The sequence below is a fragment of the Phoca vitulina genome, unplaced genomic scaffold, assembly GCF_004348235.1.
Source record: "Phoca vitulina isolate PV1807 unplaced genomic scaffold, GSC_HSeal_1.0 scaffold7, whole genome shotgun sequence".
In the NCBI taxonomy this organism is placed as follows: domain Eukaryota; kingdom Metazoa; phylum Chordata; class Mammalia; order Carnivora; family Phocidae; genus Phoca; species Phoca vitulina.
The window spans coordinates 43,993,167-44,015,247 of record NW_022589710.1 but is presented as its reverse complement, the minus strand read 5'-3'; the positions used below and the strand labels follow the sequence as shown (position 1 = coordinate 44,015,247).

The 22,081-nt window shown below is 37.1% G+C and overlaps 1 protein-coding gene across 7 annotated transcripts in view; it reads left to right on the top strand.

Annotated features, from left to right (window-relative positions):
* NUMB (NUMB endocytic adaptor protein) overlaps nt 1–22,081 on the top strand; it is a 181,391-nt gene that overhangs the window by 96,851 nt on the left and 62,459 nt on the right. For all 7 annotated transcript variants that reach the window (XM_032405523.1, XM_032405519.1, XM_032405522.1 and 4 more), the window contains one exon: nt 20,470–20,610. In XM_032405523.1, coding sequence (XP_032261414.1) covers nt 20,485–20,610 — 126 coding nt within the window. In that variant the 5' untranslated portion in view covers nt 20,470–20,484. The remainder of the gene's footprint in view (nt 1–20,469; nt 20,611–22,081) is intronic.

Below are 22,081 nucleotides of genomic sequence, written 5' to 3'. Positions count from 1 at the left end.
TAGTTTCGTCGATCTGTTCTACTGTTCTTTTGGTTTCTATTTCATGTGATTTCTGCTCTGATCTTTATTATTTGTCTTCTCCTGCTGGGTTTAGGCTTTATTTGCTGTTCTTTCTCCAGCTCCTTTAGGTGGAGGGTTAGGTTGTGTACTTGAGACCTTTCTTGTTTCTTGAGAAAGGCTTGTATTGATATATACTTTCCTCTTAGGACTGCCTTTGCTGCATCCTAAAGATTTTGAACAGTTGTGTTTTCATTTTCATTGGTTTCCATGAATTTTTTTAATTCTTCTTTAATTTCCTGGTTGACCCATGCATTCTTCCGTAGGATGCTCTTTAGCCTCCATGTATTTGAGTTCTTTCCAACTTTCCTCTTGTGATTGAGTTCTAGTTTCAAAGCATTGTGGTCTGAAAATGTGCAGGGAATGATCCCAATCTTTTGGTACCGGTTGAGACCAAATTGATTTATGACCTAGGATGTGATTGATTCTGGAGAATGTTCCATGGGCACTAGAGAAGAATGTGTATTCCGTTGCTTTGGGATGGAATGTTCTGAATATGTCTGTGAAGTCCATTTGGTCCAGTGTGTCATTTAAAGTCTTTATTTCCTTGTTGATCTTTTGCTTAGAGGATCTGTCCATTTCAGTGAGGGGGGTGTTAAAGTCCCCCACTATTACTGTATTGTTACCAATGTGTTTCTTTGCTTTTGTTATTAATTGCCTTATATAATTGGCTGCTCCCATGTTAGGGTCATAGATATTTACAATTGTTAGATCTTCTTGTTGGATAGACCCTTTAAGTAGGATATAGTGTCCTTCCTCATCTCTTATTATAGTCTTTGGTTTAAAATCTAATTTGTCTGATATAAGGACTGTCACCGCAGCTTTCTTTTGGTGTCCATTAGCATGGTAAATGGTTTTCCACCCCCTCACTTTCAATCTGGGGGTGTCTTTGGGTCTAAAATGAGTCTCTTGCAGACAGCATATCAATGGGTCTTGTTTTTTAATCCAGTCTGATAGCCTGTGTCCTTTGATTGGGGCATTTAGCCCATTTACATTCAGGGTAACTATTGAAAGATATGAATTTAGTGCCATTGTATTGCCTGTAAGGTGACTGTTACTGTATATTGTCTCTGTTCCTGGTCTGTGTTGCTTTTAGGCTCTCTGTTTGCTTAGAGGACCCCTTTCAAGATTTCTTGTAGGGCTGGTTTCGTGTTTGCAAATTCCTTTAGTTTTTGTTTGTCCTGGAAGCCTTTTATCTCTCCTTCTGTTTTCAGTGACAGCCTAGCTGGATATAGTATTCTTGGCTGCATATTTTTCTCATTTAGTGCTCTGAATATATCATGCCAGTCTTTTCTGGCCTGCCAGGTCTCTGTGGATAGGTCTGTTGCCAATCTAATGTTTCTGCCATTGTAGGTTACGTATCTCTTCTCACGAGCTGCTTTCAGGATTTTCTCTCTGTCTCTGAGACTCGTAAGTTTTACTATTAGGTGTCGGGGTGTTGCCCTCTTTTTATTGATTTTGAGAGGGGTTCTCTGTGCTTCCTGGATTTTGATGCCTGTTTCCTTCCCCAAATTAGGGAAGTTCTCTGCTATAATTTGCTCCAATATACCTTCTGCCCCCCCTCTCTTTCTTCTTCTTCTGGGATCCCAATTATTCTAATGTTTCGTCTTATGGTATCGCTTATCTCTCGTGATCCAGTAGTTGTTTATCTCTCTTTTTCTCAGCGTCTTTATTTTCCATCATTTGGTCTTCTATTTCACTGATTCTCTCTTCTGCCTCATTTATCCTAGCAGTTAGTGCCCCCATTTTTGATTGCACCTCATTAATAGCCTTTTTGATTTCGACTTGGTTAGATTTTAGTTCTTTTATTTCTCCAGAAAGGGTTTCTCTAATAACTTCCATGCTTTTTTCAAGCCCAGCTAGTGTCTTTAAAGTGATGGTTTTGAACTCTAGATCCGACATCGTACTAATGTCCGTATTGAGTAGGTCCCTGGCAGTTGGTACTGCCTCTTGTTCTTTTTGTTGAGGTGATTTTTTCCATCTTGTCATTTTGTCCAGAGGAGAATAGATTAATGAGAGAACAAAATTCTAACAGGGTACCAACATCCCCAGAAAATATACTCTAAACAAATCAGAAAAGACCTGAAGCCAAGGGAAAAGAAAGGGAAAGAAAGAAGAAAGAAAAAGAAACAAAAACAGAACAAAACAAAAAAAAACAGAATATGATCAGATATGATCATGGTGGTGCATAGATCAGTGCCACACACTAGATTTGGGGTGTATTTTGGTCTGTTAGAAGGAAGTGCCTCCCAAAATTTAAAGAAAGAAAAACTTATATATGTACAAAAATAAGGGTTGATATGATGAAGGGATGGAATATGACTGTAAAGATGAAAATTATAAAAAATTTTATAAAAGGAATTGATAAGTTGTTTGAAAAAAGAAAGAAGAGGATTAAAAAAAAAAAGGGAGAGAATGTGGTCAGGCAGGAGAGTAGAACAAAACCATACACTAGAGATTTAGGGTATATTTTGATCTGTTAGGAGAAACGATCTCAAAATTTTAAAGAGAGAACAACTTATATATATATATATATATATGCCAAAAATAAGGGTAACTACTATGAAGGGAAAGAATATGACTCTAAAAATGAAAAATAAAAATGATTTTTAAAAAAAGGGATTGATAAGATGTTGGTTGAAAAAGGGAAAAAGAAAAATTAAAAAAAAAAAAAAAAGACAGTTAAAAAAAATTAACTTTGAAAGACTAAAGAATCATGGTAAAAAAGCCATGGATTCTATGTGCATTATTCCCCTAGCACTGGAGTTCTGCCGTTCTCATTGATCAGTAAACTTGGTCTTGGCTGGCTGTTCTCGCTGATCTTCTGGGGGAGGGGCCTGTTGCTGTGGTTCCCAAATGTGGTTCTTTGCCAGAGGCAGAATTGCCCCGCCCTTGCCCATTCCGGGCTAAGTAATCTGCTCGGGTTTGCTCTCGGGAGCTTTTGTTCCCTGCAAGCTCTCCGTACGCTTTGGAGGACGAGAATGAAATGGTGGCCTCCCAGTCTCCGCCCCGGAGGAGCCGAGAACTCGGGGCCCCCACTCCTCAGTGCACCCCCAGAGAAAAGCAGTCAATCACTCCCCTCTCCCCGGTCTCCGGCCGCACTCCGTGCTCACCCAGCCTGTGACTGAGCATTTCTATCTCTGGCACCCGACTCGGTGTGGAGTCTCCAAACCCAGCAGATCCCTGTGGTGCGCTCCTGCACCGCTCCTCCCAGGGGAGGAAGGGGAGTCTCCCGGATCTGCCGCCTGCTGGGTCCCTGCTGGAGGAGCAGTGGCCCGACTGTGCCACGGATCACGGTTTATGGCAACCCTGAGCTGAGAGCCCACTCCTCGGCTCCGTCTCTGCAGCCGGCTTCCCCGCTCCGATACCTGGGAGCTCTGCCGCACTCAGGCACCCCCGGTCTTTCTGTGACCCCGAGGGTCCTGAGACCACACTGTCCCACGAGGGTTCCACCCCCCCGCTTAGCCACTGGAGCGATGCCCCTCAGCGGAGCAGACTTATAAAAGTTCCGATTTTGTGCTCCACTGCTATATCACTTGCCAGAAGCGGCCAACGGAGGCCCTCTCCCCCGCCGTCTATCCTCCCAAATATCACCTCGGATTCACTTCTCTGCACGTCCTACCTTCCAGAAAGTGGTCGCTTTTCTGTTCAGAGAGTTGTTGCTATTCTTTTCTTCAATCTCCTGTTGAGTTTGTAAGTGCTCAGAATGGTTTGATCCCTATCCATCTGAATTCCTGAGACCAGACTAAATCCAGGTCTCCTACTCCTCTGCCATCTTGCTCCGCCCCCCAGCCAAAGCAGTCTTGAAGAAGAAGAACAAAACTGAAGGTATCAGAAACCTAGATTTCAAGATATGCTACAAAGCTGTAGTAATCAAACTGGTATCGTCTGGCACAAAAATAGACACATAGATCAATGGAACAGAATAGAAAACCCATGAGGAGCCTGGGTGGCTCAGTTGGTTGAGTGTCTGACTCTTGATATTGGCTCAGGTCATGATCTCAGGGTCCTGGGATTGAGCCACATGTCAGGCTCCATTCTTAGCAGAGAGTCTGCTTGAGGATTCTCTCCTCCCTCTGCCCCTCCTCCAGCTTGTGCACATGCACACGCTCTCACATTCTCTCTTCCTCAAATAAATAAATCTTAAAAAAAAAAAAAAACTTATATACAACTCAACACCCCAGAAAACAAATAATCCAATTAAGAAATGGGCAGAAGACATGAACAGACATTTCTCCACGAAAATACACAGATGGCCAACAGACACATGAAAGGATGATCAACGTCACTCATCATGAGGAAAATGCAAATCAAAATCACAAATGAGAGATCACCTCACACCTGTCAGACTGGCTAAAATCAACACAAGGAACAACTGATGTTGGCAAGGATGTGGAAAAAGGGGAACTCTTTTGCAGTGTTGGTAGGAATGCAACTGATGCAGCCACTCTGAAAAACAGTATGGAAGTTCCTCAGAAAGTTAAAAAATAGAATTACCCTGTGATCCAGCAATTGGACTACTAGGTATTTACTACCCAAAGAATACAAAAATACTAATTCAGAGGGATACATGCAGCCCTATTTTCATTGCAGCATTATCTACAGTATTCAAATTATGGAAGCAGCCCAAGTGCCCATCGATAGGTGAATGGATAAAGGTGTAGTGTTTTATACAATGGAATATTACTCAGCTAGGAAAACAAATGGAATCTTGCCATTTGCAACAATGTGGATGGATCTAGAGGGTATAATGCTAAGTGAAATAATTCCATCAGAGAAAGACAAATACCATATGATCTCACTGGTGGAAAAAAAAAAGAAAAAAGAAATGAACATATTAAAAAGGAGACAAAAACAAAAATAATAGACTTAACTATAGAGATCAAGTTGATGGTTACCAGAGGGAAGGTAGGTGGCGGGATGGGTGAAATAGAAGGGAAGTAAGAGTATACTTATGATAATCGCTAAGTAATGTATAGAATTGTCGAATCACTAATTGTACACCAGAAACTCATATAATACTGTATGTTAACTATACTGGAATTAAAAAAAAAAAGAATTAGAACATTATTGAAACTTTGAAGTCCCCATGTGAACCTTTCCCAATTACATGCCTTTTACTTTTCCCTCAGTAACACTGCTCTTAATTATGTTTGTATTTTCTTTATAGTTTTGGTAATTATGTATGTATCCCGAGATGTTGTTTAGTTTTGCGTATTTTTGAGAGGCAGTGTAATGTCAGGGGTCTAAGAGCACAGATTCTCATGACAGGTGGTTATGCCATCATGTGATTATGGCGTATTACTTCTCCATGCCTGTTTCTTCATGTATGGGTAATAGAGATTAAAAATAGAATTCACCTGGGGCGCCTGGGTGGCTCAGTTGGTTGAGTGTCCGACTCTTGGTTTTGGCTCAGGTCATGATCTCAGGGTTATGGGATCCAACCCCATGTCGGGCTCTGTGCTCAGCATGGAGTCTGCTTGTCCCTCAACCTCCCCCTCTGTGTCTCCCGTCTTTCTTTCTCTCTCTCTCTCTCTCTCAAATAAAGAAAGAAAGAAATAAAATTTGAAAAAAACAGAATTTACCTGATAGGGCTGTTATAAGGATTAAATGAGTCATTATATGCAGAGTGCACAGTGTACGGTGCCTATTACACAGGCAGTATTGTTTGAGTGTTAGTTGTTAATATCTATATAAAGGAATCATAACATTCTTCTTCAACATTGTGAGATTCATCCATGTTATATTCTGTAAATCATTCATTTTTACTTCTTTTTCTCTTGATTAATTTATTATTTTTTAAAACATTTTATTTCTTTATTTGACACAGAGAAAGAGAGAGAGCAGAAGCAGGGGGAGGGCAGAGGGAGAGGGGAAGCAGACTCCCTGCTGAGCAGGGAGCCCAACTCAGGGCTCAGTCCCAGGACCCTGGGATCATGACCTGAGCCGAAGGCAGACACTTAACTGACTGAGCCACCCAGGCGCCCCTGAGATTTATTTTTCATTGAGGTATCATTTTTACTTCTGGGTAGTATTCCAGTGTGTGAATATTCTGTATTTCTTCTGTGAATGGATAATTAGATTCTAGTGTTATTCTTTTACTGTTACTAACCACAAACAATGCTACACAGACATTATGTTGTACACCTTTCTGTGCACATGTGTAAGAGTTTCTCAGGGATATATACCTAGAAGTGGAATTGCTGAGTTGTAAGGGTATGTGTGTCTTCAACTTTCCTACGCAGTGCCAAATTAGTTTTCAAAATGGTTGCACCAATTTATGCTCCTATTAAGGGAATAAGAATGAATGCCTGTTGTCCCATATCTTACTGTTTGATTCTTTAATATTTGTTAAACTGATAGAGGTAAAATGACATAGGGTGTTTTGATTGGCATGTTCCTGATTACTACTGAGGTTGAGCATTTTCTTCATGTATTCATTGGTCATTTCTCTAACTTTGTAAAATACTTATAGTATATTTTGCTCATTTTCCATTGATACTCTATTTTAAACTGATAATTTGATTTGCTTATTGTTTTTTAGAAGTCTTTAAATGTTAGGATACTAATATTTTGTTTATATATGGTATATATTCTCCTAATTTGTGGCATGTCTTTCATTTTCAGATGATCTTTTGCAAACATTTACAGATTAAAGGAAATTCTTTTGTTAGATTAGTGTCTTGTTTGGGGTGTATGTATAAAATATAGTTTCCAGAATCCTTAACCCATACTTTAAGAAAGTGAGGCTTTTGCAGACTTACTGTGTAGTTCATTTCAATGTAAATAACCACTATAGAAAAACTCTTGCATTGTTAGAGAGTTAGTCGTCAATAGCTCTTATTAAAACTTTTTTATATTAAAATAATCCAACTTTATAACCATAAAGCTAACTACATAATGCCATATTGATAAGTCATTGTTAGAAATTATACCTTTTGTGCCATTAATTCTTGGTCTTTTTAGTTTTATTATGTTTTTCCAATAGATAAGACCATTTCCAGCTTGTGGCTCACCATGTGAAACAATTATTGTTCTTTTTTCTATATTAGAGAATTTTGTTTGTTTTAAGACATAATAGTGGTATACTTTATGTGACTGAACTGGCCATAGATGATTCATTTGGGAATTTTAACCTCCTTCATTGTTGGGTATAACAAGTCAGATTAACCTTTGCTTGCTTACCAGTTAAGTTTTTCTTACAGAGAATGAATTTAGAAAGCTTTCCTTTATTTGGAGTTTTATTTTGCCATTTTTTATTTGTGATGTCTTATAGGGAGCATTTAGGAGCTGATCCTATAATTAATTTGTCTCTTCCCTTTAATGCGGGCTTCCCGTGGTTAGGGACAGTTACTTCTTCTTTCTTTTTATTTTTTTTCAAGTGGGCTCCACGCCCAGTGGGGCCAACATGGGGCTTGAACTCACAACCCTAAGATCAAGACCTGAGGTGAAATCAAGAGTTGGACACTTAACCAACTAAGCCACCCAGGTGCCCCAGGGACAGTTATCTCTTAACAGTCTATAAGTTTGCACATGAAACTCCTACTGTAGTACCATTCACACAGTGGATACCTGATAATTTATCTATCTATTATTATCTATCTATATATCTCTTCTTGTTCTTTGTTCTTTCCTATTACTGTATGTGAATGTAATCCTTCATTTACTTTATACTTAGGCAGTGTTAAAGAAATTTGTTTTTTTTGTCATGCATGAGGTTAATTACCATGAAAAGTGTGACAGTTCAGCTGATTTTTTGATCATTGTAGATCAGACTTCCTATTTGAAACAGTTGAGCTGTTACTTTGTTTTAGAATATTGTCTTTAATTTCAGCATTAATAGTGGAATCTCATACACCTCTCTCCCGTTGAAATAGTCTCAATGTGATTTCAACAGATTGTATCAGTGAATAGTGCATTTTCTAAAGCTGTTACGGAAATAAGATTCAGGAGCTTCTACTATTAACCATTTGGATCCAGTTCACCATCATCTACAGGATTACTTAATAGTAGCCTCCTAATTGTCTCCCTGCCTTCATTCTTGTTCTCATCAGTCCATTCTTCTTTTTTGTTTTTTAAGTGAACAATTCAGTGGTATTTAGCACATTCACAATGTTGTACAACCACCACCTCTATCTAGTTCCAAAACACTTTTTATTCACATATAATTAGCATATAGTGTTAGATTAGTTTCAGGTACAATATACTGACTCAGCAATTCCATACAGTACTCGTTGCTCATTATGATAAGTGTGCTCCTTTAAAAAAAAAAAAAGATTTATTTATATATTTTAGAGAGAGAGAGAAAGGGAGAGGGAGAGAATCCCAAGCAAACTCCCCACTGAGTTCGGAGTCCAAGGGCGGGGCTCAATCCCACCACCCCGAGACTGTGACCTGAGCTGAATCCAAGAGTCGGACGTTCAACCGACTAAGGCACCCCATGATAAGTGTACTCTTAATCCCTTTATCTGTTTCACCCATCCCCACACCATCTCCCCTCTGGCAGCCACCAGTTTGTTCTCTGTATCTAAGAGTGTGGGTTTTTTTGTCATCTTTTTTCTTTGTTCGTTTGTTTTGTTTCTTAAATTCCACATATGAGTGAGATCATATGATATTTGTGTTTCTCTGACTGGCTTACTTCACTTGGCTTTATATCCTGTAGGGTCCATGTTGTTGCAAATGGTAAGATCTCATTCTTTTTTATGACTGAGTAGTATTCCATTGTATAAATATACCACATCTTTATCCGTTCATCTGTTCATGGACACTTGGGTTGCTTCCCTATCTTGGCTATGGTAAATAATGCAGTAAACATAAGGGTGCATATATGTTTTTTGAATTTGTGTTTTCGTTTTCTTTGGGTAAATACCCAGTAGTGGAATTACTAGATCATATGGTAATTCTGTTTTTAACTTTTTAAGGAAACTCCATACTCTTTTTCCACAGTGGCTGTACCAGTTTACCTGAAAGACTCACTTGAGACCTAAAGACACAGGCAGATTGAAAGTGAAGGGGTGAAAAAACATTTACAATGCAAATGGAAGTGCAGAGAAAGCTTGGGTAGCAATACTTATATAAGCAAAATAGAATTTAAAACAAAGAATATAACAAGAGATAAAGAAGGACACTGTGTAATCAGAAATGGAACAATCCAACAAGAGGATATAACAATTGTAAACATTTATACACCCAACATGGGAGCACCTAAATACAAAAAGCAACTATTAACAGAGATACAGGAAGAAATCAACAGTAATACAGTAATAGTAGGGGAATTTAACATCCCACTTAAATCTATGAGTAGATCATCCAGATTGAAAATCAACAAGAAACTAGTGGCTTTGTTTTTTTGGTTCTTTTTATTTTTTAAACACTTTATTTTTTTAAGTAATTTCTACACCCAATGTGAGGCTCAAACCTAAAACGCTGAGATCGAGTGACATGCTCTACTGACTGAGCCAGCCAGGTGCCCAGTGGCTTTCATGACACATTGGACTAGATGGATCTAACAGATATATACACAACATACCATGCAAAAGCAGCAGAATACACGTTCTTTTTAAGTGCACTTGGAACATTCTCTAGAGCAGATCATGTTAGGCCCTAAAACAAATCTCAATAAATTCACAAAAACTGAAATCCTATCATGCATCTTTTCTGACCAGAATGGTATGAAACTAGAAATCAATCACAAGAAAAAAAATCTGGAAAGAACACAATAAGTGAAGTCCAAATAACATGCTGTAAACAATGAATGGTTCAACCATGAAATCAAAAAGGAAATCTTCAGTCCATTCTTAACCCAGCAGCCAAACGCAAAACTAAGTTCTATATAGAACCTTCCCGTGGTTTCCCATTTCTCTCAGAGGAAAAAATCAAAGTGTTTAGCCTACAAGACCCTTTATGACTTTGCCCTATGTAACCCATCTGGTTTCATCTCTCCTAGTCTATTGTTTCATTTTGCACTGAACGCACTGACCTCCTTTCTGTTTGTCAGGTACTCTAGGCAAGCCACCCCCTCAGGAGATTGCACTGATTTTCTTTTTCTGGAATTCTCATCCTGCTTGCATGGCTTACTTTTTTACCTCCTTCAATTCTTTGCTCAAATGTTACTTTCTTAACTTAAAACTTTATCCCTGGCTCCAGCACTTCTAATCCCCCTCTTAACCCTGTTCATCTTTTTCTGCATAGCTTTACCGTCTTCTAACATACAAGTCAGTGGTGTGGTAGTAAGTGTTTCACTACTAGTTCTCTGAGTGTAGTTATGATGGTTGATATTTCTGTTTGTGCTGATGAGTAAGGTGAAAGTGAAACAATGAAGATGTGCATCAACATTTCACTGATATGTCAATGGCCTGAGAAACTTCTTTGCTCAACTGGATAATAGTTTTGAAATACTAGAAGAATATGTTCTCAATTTTTTTGTGCTATTCATAATGTAATGGTTATAGATACCACATACTTTTGAGTTTAGTCAACATTTTCTCCATCAGTTTCTTAGGTCTAGACAGTCACAAAACATTCAAGCTAAGACTGTAGTTTTTGCCAAATTCCATGGTATAAATACTGTCACCATGGCCGATTTCAAGCCACCAATATGAAGTCAGTGAACATGATGTTGTGGACAGATACACAATAGCCCAGCATTACATAGCTCTTCCACCATACAGATACAAAATCATAAATAATTTCAGCAGCATAGATAATAAAACATAGTAAAATAATTAGGAAGTGATGAGTTTTTAGTATTTATTGCCTTTGTTTTAAAATAACTTATTTAATTTTACATTTTTATTTTTCCTTTTTTATTTTATATTTCCTTTTATTTTATTTTTCCTTTTAATTTTTAATAAAGGCTGTGTTTAACACCTGGTTTGCAAACTTGCAAAGAATGAAATAATAATGCAATGAATAAATGAGAATTTATCATTTGAACTTACCACTCAGCACACCACTGTAAATAATTTGCCTTTTTATTTTCTATCTCCTTCATAGAGGCAGGGTTTTTGTTCTATATTTTATAGTTTATTGCTGCATGGCATGGTAGGTAGTCAATAAATACTTATTGAATACATTTTAATGAAAATATTTGAGGTTTTTTGTATATAAATTAAAATTTACATAAACAAATGCCTGTACTAGGTGTTGAGTGAAACAAATCTTGTCTTTAAAGAAATGTGAAACCTTTTTTCTCTTTTCAGATATGAATTTTTGATTATAACAAAAGCATATAAATCTTATTTCTCTGAATTACTAGATCTAGATTGTAAAAATACTGCTCTGAAAAGGACAGAAAGACTTTCAAATTTGCCTTGCTTAGAGTAAGATATGTGATCACTTTTTTATTTTTATTTTTTATTTACTTATTCTTAAAGACTTAATTTTTTTTTTTTTTTTTTTTAAGATTTTATTTATTTATTTGAGAGAGAGAAAGAGCACATGAGAGGGGGAGGGCCAGAGGGAGAAGCAGACTCCCCGCTGAGCAGGGAGCCCGATGCGGGACTCGATCCTGGGACTCCAGGATCATGACCTGAGCAGAAGGCAGTCGCTTAACCAACTGAGCCACCCAGGCGCCCAAAGACTTAATTTTTTTTTAAAGATTTTATTTATTTGAGAGTGAGTGAGAGAGAAAGTACAAACGGGGAGGGGCAGAGGGAGAAGGAGAAGTAGACTCCCTGCTGAGTGGGGACCCCCAAGGTGATTTGGGGCTCTATTCCAGGACCCTGGGATCATGACCTGAGCCGAAGGCAGACCCTTAACTGACTGAGCCATTCGGGTGTCCCTTAAAGACTTTATTTATTTATTTTTTTAAGATTTTATTTATTTATTTGACAGAGAGAGACACAGCGAGAGAGGGAACACAAGCAGGGGGCAGTGGGAGAGGGAGAAGCAGGCTTCCCACTGAGCAGGGAGCCTGCAGCGGGGCTGAACCGAAGGCAGACACTTAACAACTGAGCCACCCAGGTGCCCCAAAGACTTTATTTTTAAGTAGTCTCTACAGCCGACCTGGGACTCGAACTTAATAACCCTGAGATCAAGAGTTGAATGCTCTATGGACTGAGCCAGCCAGGTGCCCTGATCCCTTTTTAATAAAAAGAAAAAAAGTGTATGTATAGAAAAGGACAAAGAAGAAACTCCAATGTCAATGGAAGTTTTTTCTGCTTAATGGGATTATAGGCCATTTGTATTTCATTCTTTGGACTTTTCTGTTTTTTTGTGCTCTTTACAAGTAACATTTGTTACTTCTTTGGTAAAATTACTTTAAGAGCAGTTTCATTATCATACAGTGGTGAAGTATTTTAGTTGAAAGAAGACAAAAGTAAAATATTACAATTAGAAAATACAGTGTGAAGAAACAAAGAGAAATGAAAAGGCCACAGCATATTTGAAAGGCTTGATTTTCATAGGATTTTATAGGGAGGTACTGGGAGATGAGGCCAGAAAAAGGTTAGGAATAGGAAGGACTGAATGCCAGAGATATACTGATACTCTCATCCAGTAGCATCAGTTGATGGACTGGGTATAGAAGAATTATGGAAAAGTGTCAGAGATGGACCTAGAGTTTGTTGTCATTTTAAAGCTTTGATGGATATAAAAGTACTATGTAGAAATAGGAAAATCAGGAAGAAGAGCTTGTTTGAAAGGAGAGATAAATTTGATTGGAGACATCTTGAGTTGGAGTTGGAAGTACAACACTGGAATTCACACACACAAATCAGGGCTAGATCTTAACTCTCTATGGAATGTATACATATACATATATAGAGAGAGAGAGAGAAAAAAATTATGCTTAAAATTAGTTGACTTTAACTCATTAAAAAAAATCTCAGTTCAGTATATAATCTTTGAATTCGAAGAAGGAAAAATACAGCTGCAAACTTAAATATTGATGGGACATTTAAATTTTGCTAATAAGGTGAATTACATTGATTTTTGGATGTTAGCTAACTGCATTTCTTAGAAAAACTCCATGTGGTCTGATGTATTATCCTTTTAATGTTTTGTTTGGTTTGATTTGCTAAATTTTTGTTTAGAATTGTTGCATATATGCTTATGGGAGAGATTTGTCTGTAGCTTATTTTTTTAATAATGTTTTTGTTTGGTTTGGGTATCAGAGTAGTGTTAGCCTGAGAGAGGAATTTGAAAATATTCCCTCCTCTTCAACTTTTTGGGAGGAGTTTGTATAGAATTGGTATGATTTCTTAAATGTTCGGGAGAATTCAGCAGTGAATCCATTTAGCCTAGGAGTTGTCTTTGTGGAAAGATTTTTAACTATAAATTCAATTTCATTAATAGGTTAGGTATAGGCCTGTTTAGGTTATCTATTTCTTCTTGAGTAAGCTGTGGTAGTTTGGGTCTTGCAAGATATGTTTCCATATTGTCCATGAATTTATTAGCAGAAACTTGTTCATAATATTCCTTTATTATTCTTTTTAATGTCTCTGGAATCTATAGTGATGATACCTCTCCATTCTTGATATTGGTCATTTGTATCTTTCCCCCATTAGTGTGGCTATAGGTTTATCAGTTTTATTAATCTTCTCAAAGAATCAGCTTTTGATTTCCTTTTCTCTGTCTTTGTTTTCCTACTTTACTGCTTTCTGTTCTGATCTCTACTAGTTCCTTTTTTTCTGCTTACTTTGCATTTCTTTGTCCCGTTAGTTTCTATAGGTGGAAGCTGAGAACATGGATTTAAATAAGACCCTTTTTTAAAAAAATATGAACATTTAGTGCAGGGTTTCTCAATAGTGGGACTATTGGCATTTTAAGCTGAATAATGTTTTGTTGAGAGGGCTGTCCTATGCATTATAGGACATTTAGCAGTATCCCTGGTCAGTACCCACTAGATGCCAATAGCAACCCCCGGCAACAACCAAAAATATTTCCAGATACTGCCAAATGTGTCCAGATGGGCAGTGAATGTCCCTGATTGAGAACCACTGGTTTAGTGCCGTAAATTTCTAGGTAGTGCTTTTGCGGCATTCTGTAAATTTTTATATATTGTGTTTTCATTTAGTTCAAAATACTTTCTGAATTCCCTTTTGATTTGTACTTTTACCCATGGGCTATTTTGAAATGTAGTTTCCAAATATTTGGTGACTTAATTCTGTGGTCAGAGATCATACTTTGTATGATTTGAACCCTTTTGAATTTGAGACTTGTTTTATGGCCCAGAACGTGGTCTGTGTTTGTAAACATTCCACATGCACTTGAGAAGAATGTATATTCTGTTATCATTGAATAGAAGAATTCTGTAAGTGTCAATCAGGTCATGTTGGTTAATACTGTTGTTCAAGTTTTGCTGTTTACATCCTTGCTGATTTCTGCTTATTGATTATTCTGTTGATTATTGAGAAGGGAATATATAGCCATTCCAGCTTTATTTTGACCAGTATTAATTGGTGTATTGTCTTCTGTCCTTTTACTTTCAACCTATTTGTGTCTTTATGTTTAAAGTGGGTTTATTGTAGGCAGCATATAATTGGATCTTGCTATTTTATCCATTCTTAATGAAGAACTAGTTGGTCTGTTTGACTACTGGGAAGTTTGTGTCACTGCTTAAGGTGCTGTCTCCCCTAACAAGTGTATTCCTGATCTCACGGGGGAACATGTAGAGATGGGGGCCAACTTGGTGGACAGGTTGGAGGGCTATTGCATTCTCCTCACTGTTCCTACCTGGGACCAGGCAGGAGCACGTGAAGGCAGGGCAACCCTCTGGGACCGTAAAGGGAGCCAACAACTGTGCCTGAGAGAGATGGGACTTTTGGAATCTGTCTTGCACTGTTGCTGACCAGTCATAATCTTCACTGGCCTTAGTACTCTTAAACCAGGTGTTAACCTATTAGTTGTTGAGTTGTGGAAGGTGGAGCGGTGGATGCCAGGAGAGGAGCTCAGCACAGTGACTGTTTACCATCTAGAATGTAAGCATTGCAAAAATATAATCACTGGTATGGCTGTATTAGTATATACTGGCCAATTATGTGATATGTGCACCTCTGTTTATCATGTTTGAGTATTCTGGGTTTAATTCTAATTACTGCATCCTAACTCCTATTAGGAAAGGAGGAAAATAAAGAGATCACCACAGGAAACGTTTTCACCTACCATGATTGTCTATGGTTGCCCTGACCTCTCCTCTGAGCTTCAAGGCTTACATACATCTCTACTTCGAAGCCCTATCAACAAGCCCCTCAAATTCAACAGTTCAGTTCACTGAGGCTTAAAACTTAGGAGTCATATTTGTATCTCTTTCTCTTCCCCACCTTCCGTAGTCACCTGCTGTTGACTTTTCCCACAAAGAGAATCCTGTTGATTCAGCAAAGCTGAGGTTATTAAACTTACAGCAACAAGGGAAAGCGCCACTTTGACAGAGTCTTGGTAGTTAGGGGAAGTTAGGAAAGGGTATTTCTAGGGTTTTAAGATTGAGATTCACATGGTGTAAGGCACATCCTCCAAGATGGGGAACCGGTTAGGGTGGGCAAAGTTTGTGACATGGTATTTGGAATTAGTGGACATAATAAGAAAAGGCTCTTGAAGTAATTTGTTATCCTGTCAGGAGAGCTCTTTGCCCTGATGTACACACTGTTTGCCCAGATAAGTTAGTTTCTAAGAATTTCCTGAAGCAAACAGTAAAGCTAATTACTGGTTTAGTCTTATCATCCTGGGCAAAAAAAATTTCCTGAGGCACAGTTATATCATGTTGACTCAATTCTCTCTGCTACTCTTACTTTTAAACTTTTCTTTACTCCTCTTTTTTCTCCCTACACCACTGCCCTAGTTCAAGCTCTTGTCATAACTTGCCTAGACTATTTAAAATGCCTTCTAACTCATCTATAGTCTTTTGCCCTCAGATTTGTTTTCCATACTGCCACCAGAGTAATGTAACTGTATTGCAACTCTGACACTGATGTGTGTAAAACCTTTTAGTGGCTTCTGGTTGTCTGTAGGATAAAATCAGCACCTGAACCTTGTCTGCACTCTTTTTGCATTGCTGTCCAGCATTTAATTTCCTGCATCTACACGTTTGTTGATGCTGTTGCCTCCACCTGGAATATCTTTTCCCTCCTACTATATGTGGCTTCCTTTAAAAGTTAAGTCGGGCGATATCTCCTATAGGAAATGTTTCCTGAACCCAAACTGTGCTTCGAGAACACTATAGTGCTATTATTACATTCACCATATTGTACAGAAATTACCTTTTATGAGGGGAGAGAGCCACCTAAAGCCAAGTTGTCTTATTTCTGTATCCACTAGCATCTGCATTAGGGCCCATCACATAGTAAGTTCTATTTTTACTGACCCAAACAAATTGGGACAGAAGGGGAGGACTTAAGGACTTAAGGGGAGATAAGAGCTGATGATTTAACTTTAAATTGATGTATTTGAGGCAACATCCATGCACCCAAATAGAGAAATTTAAATACAAGAGCAAGATTTAAAAGTATTATTGGGAAATAATGATTTCCCAATAGTAGTTTGAATTGATTATTTCACCAAGAGTGATAGTGTAAACAAGAGAGCATAGATTGAGGATTGGTATTTGGGAAATATACTCGGTGGGAGAAAGTAGAGGAAGCCCTCAGACATATCAGTAGCAACAGAAATGTTGAAGATAAATCAGAGGCATAGAGATATTGTGGTGGGGAGAGCCAAGGAGGGAAGAAGTGTACAGAGGAGAGCTGGAATCATGGTGTTAAAATTGGCAGAGCATTTAAGGAGTATGGGAACTGTGAAAAGATTTTCTGAATTTGACAGTGTTATGTAGCTAGCAGAATGGGGATTTCATTTCTTTTTTTTTTTTCTTTTTTTTCCTTTTTTTGTAGGACAAAGTAAGATTTTTTGTTCTCAGTTTTTAAACTGGCAAAAATACATCCTTTACCTGTGTTCAACCAGGACTTTGTCAAGGGGTGTGGTTTTCTTTATTTGGGAGTAAAGTTTAACTTTATTGAGGGCCTGTAGTAAATGTGACTTTGAATTAACACATTTTCTATTTTTTTCTTGTTATCTCTTTTGTCTTTGTGAGCAAAATCATTATATATAGATTACTTGAAAACAGAATGTTTCATCTCTCCCTTGATGTGTTAATTCTTACTTTAATTACTAGATTATTTACAGGCCATTGGTAGTTACCCTTTAAGAAGTAGCAAGCAAGATATTATCATTCGTATTTTCATTTTACCAAGTTCATTTTAGAACTATTATGATTATATCACTCATTTTCAAAAAATTTTCAGCCATGAAACCCTTTCCTTAAACGTATATGGAATCCCAATATGTGAATCAGATAAAGTAGAGTTTGTATGAAGCTGTGACAGGGACCTGAAGTCCCTCCTAAGTTGAGTCTAACCTTCTAACTTCCTTCCCTTTTTGTCCAACCAGTGGCCCCTGGGTCTCCTCCATGGAAATCCTAGGGCTACTTAAAGCATAGTTTGAAAATCACTGATATGTAATACTCTTTGTAGAAATGCTGATAACCATATTAGTACTGAAGGGCACAAGATATTTAGATGTCAAGTCAGTTGACACTTTCACTCTGTTCTCTTATTGGTCAGTAGGATGTACAACAATAAATAGCTGCCCAAAGAGCAAATAAACTTGTACTAAAATTATTTAGACAGAGGTTGTATGGCTTCCTTTAAGGGAAGTTGTCAAAGTGGTTCCTTTGTCAATGTGACGCTGGACTACGGTTAAATCTGCAGTCTCCTTCCAACACCAGTGATTCTCTCTGGTCTTATATGTGGCTACATTTATCCTACCTAGTAAATATTATCTAAATATGATGGGGTTCTATTTTATCTTTTATTTCTTCAAATTTATAGTGTGCCATGTATATGAGAGGTCCTGTGTTAAAATGCAGGGGTAGTATTTAAATAAGATAGAGTTTACTATTAAGGAAATAGAAAATTACTGTAAGGCTTGATGAGTACAGTAAAAGAAGTAATCAGAAGCCTATGAAATGAAAGGACCTAACCCAGGCCAGCTCTAGGAACTTGTCAGAAAAAATGCTGGCTTCCCTGAAGACTCCCAAGTTGACTTCAAAGATGAGTAGACTTTAACCAGAGGCAAATAAATAGGGAAAGGTCTTTCTAGGGAGAGAGAAGAACATATAAATAGGCTCTGAAAGAGGGCATGCATGCCTTGTTTGGAGATCTGTAAGTAGTTTAGTATGGCTGGAGCTTAGCATGTGAATGGGGATTGGTGAGTGAAGCCAGATGAAAAACGTCTGTGTTTTGCCAAGCTTAGGAATTTGGACTTTATCTTGAAAGTGTTGTGAAGTGAGTTAAGGATTTTAAGCTGAGCAATTGCATGGTCAGATGTGTGTTTTAGAAAGCATTCTGGCACTAGTCAAGAGAACAGATTAATGAACCTTTCTTGGCAGCAAAGCAACCATTAAGTAATAGACTTTTGCAATAATTTACACAAAAATGTCTGAGGATAGTAGAACTGATGTGGGTGGGAGAATGAAATCAAGATATACTAAGGAGGCAAAAGCAGTAGAATTATTGGTCAGAGACAGAGTGAATTCGGGGATGACTCTTAGTAGGGCTATCCCCCTACTAAGAGAAATTAAGAAGTAAGGAATTTCATGGGCTTTTTGCCTCAAGATTCTTAGAGTGCCAACTTGAGCAAGGATATGGGTACTTTTTTATTTTTTTATATTTGTATTTGCGTATATTTTTAAAGTGTGATATGAAGAAGTAATAACAGGATGTATTATCAGGGAAGGTTATGGAATTTTTTTTAAATCTATTAGATTAAGGTAGACTCTTACTTAAGATAGTTTAGGAATGAGTGATCTACTTAAAGGGAAAGGAATGGACTACCTTTTGTCCAGTCGTTTGATTATTTAATACCTATTTCATATACTCCATAAATCAATTTTGGTTTGAGAATAAATTCATTTTTAGAAAATCCAGGGATTTTTACATTGCCATTTGTTTGTCAGAATTTTTACCTTTTAAGAAGATATGTGGTAAGATTGGCTTGTCTGTATAAACTAGCTAATTTAGTAATAGTTCTGCTGTGACATGCATTTTAAGATACAAAATTATTTTCCTCAATGCAAACTTTGATTTTCAAGTCTTTGATTGGTGTCATGGGGGAATTAATGTTTAATCCGTTGCTTTTTAACACTCCTAACAGAAGGATGTTTCCTTTGTGTGCTTTGTCACGTCATTTTCAAAAGTTAAGATCTCTTTTAGGCTGGTTGAGGTGGTTAAATCCCTTCAGGGAAAGAATGACCAATGCTGTGCTCCTTAACAGAAAACTAGAGGTAGTGGTTTCAGATTTTGAGATCTGCTCTGTAAAGGGACACCATTCATTATGTTTATTCATTGGTTCTTGAATGTTCTGTTGTTTCTTATCAGTTAAGTCTTCCTTCCCTGTAGATTTGTGATTTCTACTGTACCTTTGAAAGCATTAGAGAGGTACCTCTTCCAGTGACAAAACAAAAAATTGACTATAGTTTAATACCTTAATTTACAAAGTTAATGGTGAGACTTGGACCTTTATAATTGAAAGCTGTTAGTTTACTTTCATTCTATGATGATTTTAGATATGAAAGTACATTCTGATGTTATACTACTTGCAAGAAATTTTTTCCTTAGAATAATTTAATCCTAGTAGAACTTTTTCTTCTTTACGTTTATTTTTATTTTTTTAAAGATATTTATTTATTTATTTATTTATTTATTTGCGAGAGCAAGTGAGCACAAGCGGGGGGAGAGGCAGTGGGAGAAGCAGACTCCCCACTGAGCAAGGAGTCTGACGTGGGGCTCTATCTCAGGACCCTGGGATCATGACCTGAGCTGAAGGCAGACGCTTAACAGACTGAGCCAGCCAGGTGCCCCTCTTCTTTATGTTTAAAAGAAACTTTATTTTCTTCCTTTTTATAAAAGATGTTTTATAAACAGGTTATAGTCCCTGCTTTGTTTAATGTTTTCTAATAGTAAGCCAAAAGATCCCTAAATTTTAGTGTTTAGGAATGGTTTTTTCCTAGTAAGTATGGAAGTTTTCAGAATGTTTTCAGAAATTTTTAGCAGTCTATAATTTGGCCTACATGTACAGATTTCCTTATTCAGGAGTTAGAATGGATTTGAGGGGTAAATCAGAAGGAACACTCATTGGATTATTACAATTAAAATGCTTGAAAGTTCTTTGAATAACATCTCTTCAAATCTTAGAGGTTGTTATAGTTTTATAAGAACTAGTATTATAGTTGTTTTTTTGAAAAGTGAAATGATTTGTTTGAGCTTAGAGTTACTCTGAGAGGAGGGATACTAGTTGCTCATTTTCTATTAAACCAAAATGTTTCATTTGGGACATTAGTTTTTTCTCAGCATGGTAATCCAAAGTTTAAATATGTGAGAAGGTAATAATTACTTTTTCATATTTCTTCTACTCTGTCTGCAGGTTGTAAAAATTAAAATGAACAAACTACGGCAAAGTTTTAGGAGAAAGAAAGATGTTTATGTTCCAGAGGCCAGTCGTCCACATCAGTGGCAGACAGATGAAGAAGGGGTTCGTACTGGAAAATGTAGCTTCCCAGTTAAGGTAAGAGCTCGTGTTTCTATAATTCTAGATGTGGAAAAGAATTGACAGCCTATTATATGTGAAATCCCATTGATTAGGACAATTAAAAGAAAATCCTCTAAAAACTAATCGCTTCATCTTCTGCTTCAAAGTAGAATTAATAAGAAAAATATAATTAGTGATTTTTTCTTTTTATATTTTAAACAGGAATTTCTGATATATAATCTGGAATCACTACAAATAGATCACTTCTGATGAGAAACTAATCCTGAAATATCTAAAAATCCCAAATTATCAAGAATCAAATTATTTTGAGTAAGAAATACTTACTAAGTGGTAGGGCAGAGGGAAGAGGAGTCTGTTTTCTTAAATACAGGCCTGGTATGTTCTAGAAAATCTTAAAAGAGTTAAAAGGGATTTTCTCTTCAATCTTTTAACTGTTAACTGTACAGAGGGCATTTAAATTAATGCCTTCATTTGTCAGATCAGAAAATGGAAGCTCAAAGAAGTTAAGAACATAGCGAGGAGGTAGAGAAAAGGGGTACCATACAGGTGTTTTTTCTTACTACTACTTGACACTCTGGAGAAAAAGGGTAACATTTAAAGTCATGAAAGAAATGTATATGCTATACTGTTTAGTGAGAAGCAGTTTATAATTATATAAGCAGTCTATGAGATGTATTAAGTGTGGACACAAAAATACAGAAGGAACTAGACCAAAATGTTAGTATCTTCAAGAAAAAAATTTAGTCTAATATAAAATGTTAATATTTTCCCCTTCTTTCTGCATATTCTTATGTGTGAATATTCTTACTGTGATTTTCTCCTCCTTGTACTGCCTCAGTACCATTGATTTAAACATAGCCTGAAGCTTCAGAAAGGAGAAAAATTTGTATGACAGGAAAAGTGATTTGTAGAATCTACAGGTTAAATAAATACATGTGTTTTTTTTTTAAGATTTTATTTAAGAGAGAGCACGAGTGCGTGTGCACACAGGAGGGGCAGAGGGAGAGAGAGAATTTCAAGCAGACTCCCCACTGAGCAAGGAGCCCAACACGGGGGCTCAATCCCACAACCCTGGGATCATGACCTGAACCGAAACCAAAAGTCGGATGCCCAACCAACTGCACCACCCAGGTGCCCCAAAAATACATGGTTTTTAAAATACACAAATTTTTCCACAGTCTGTCAATAACTAAACATTTTCCTAATTACTTAGCTTTGTCTACTTAACTCATTTGCTGAAACTTCTTTTATAGGAATAATAAACTTAAATTTTTAATTTAAAATTTTGGGTATGATATTAAAATATGAAAAAAACCCTCATACATAAAAACTAACACTGTTCTCTACAACCTCCCCCAACCTCATCCCAAAGAGTAGGCTCATTTTGATTGTACAAGTTGAGTATTGTGGAAATGGGTACTCTTACACATTGTTGATTACTTGGAGTATAAATTGCAAACTCTTAGGAAGGCAGTTTGGAAATATC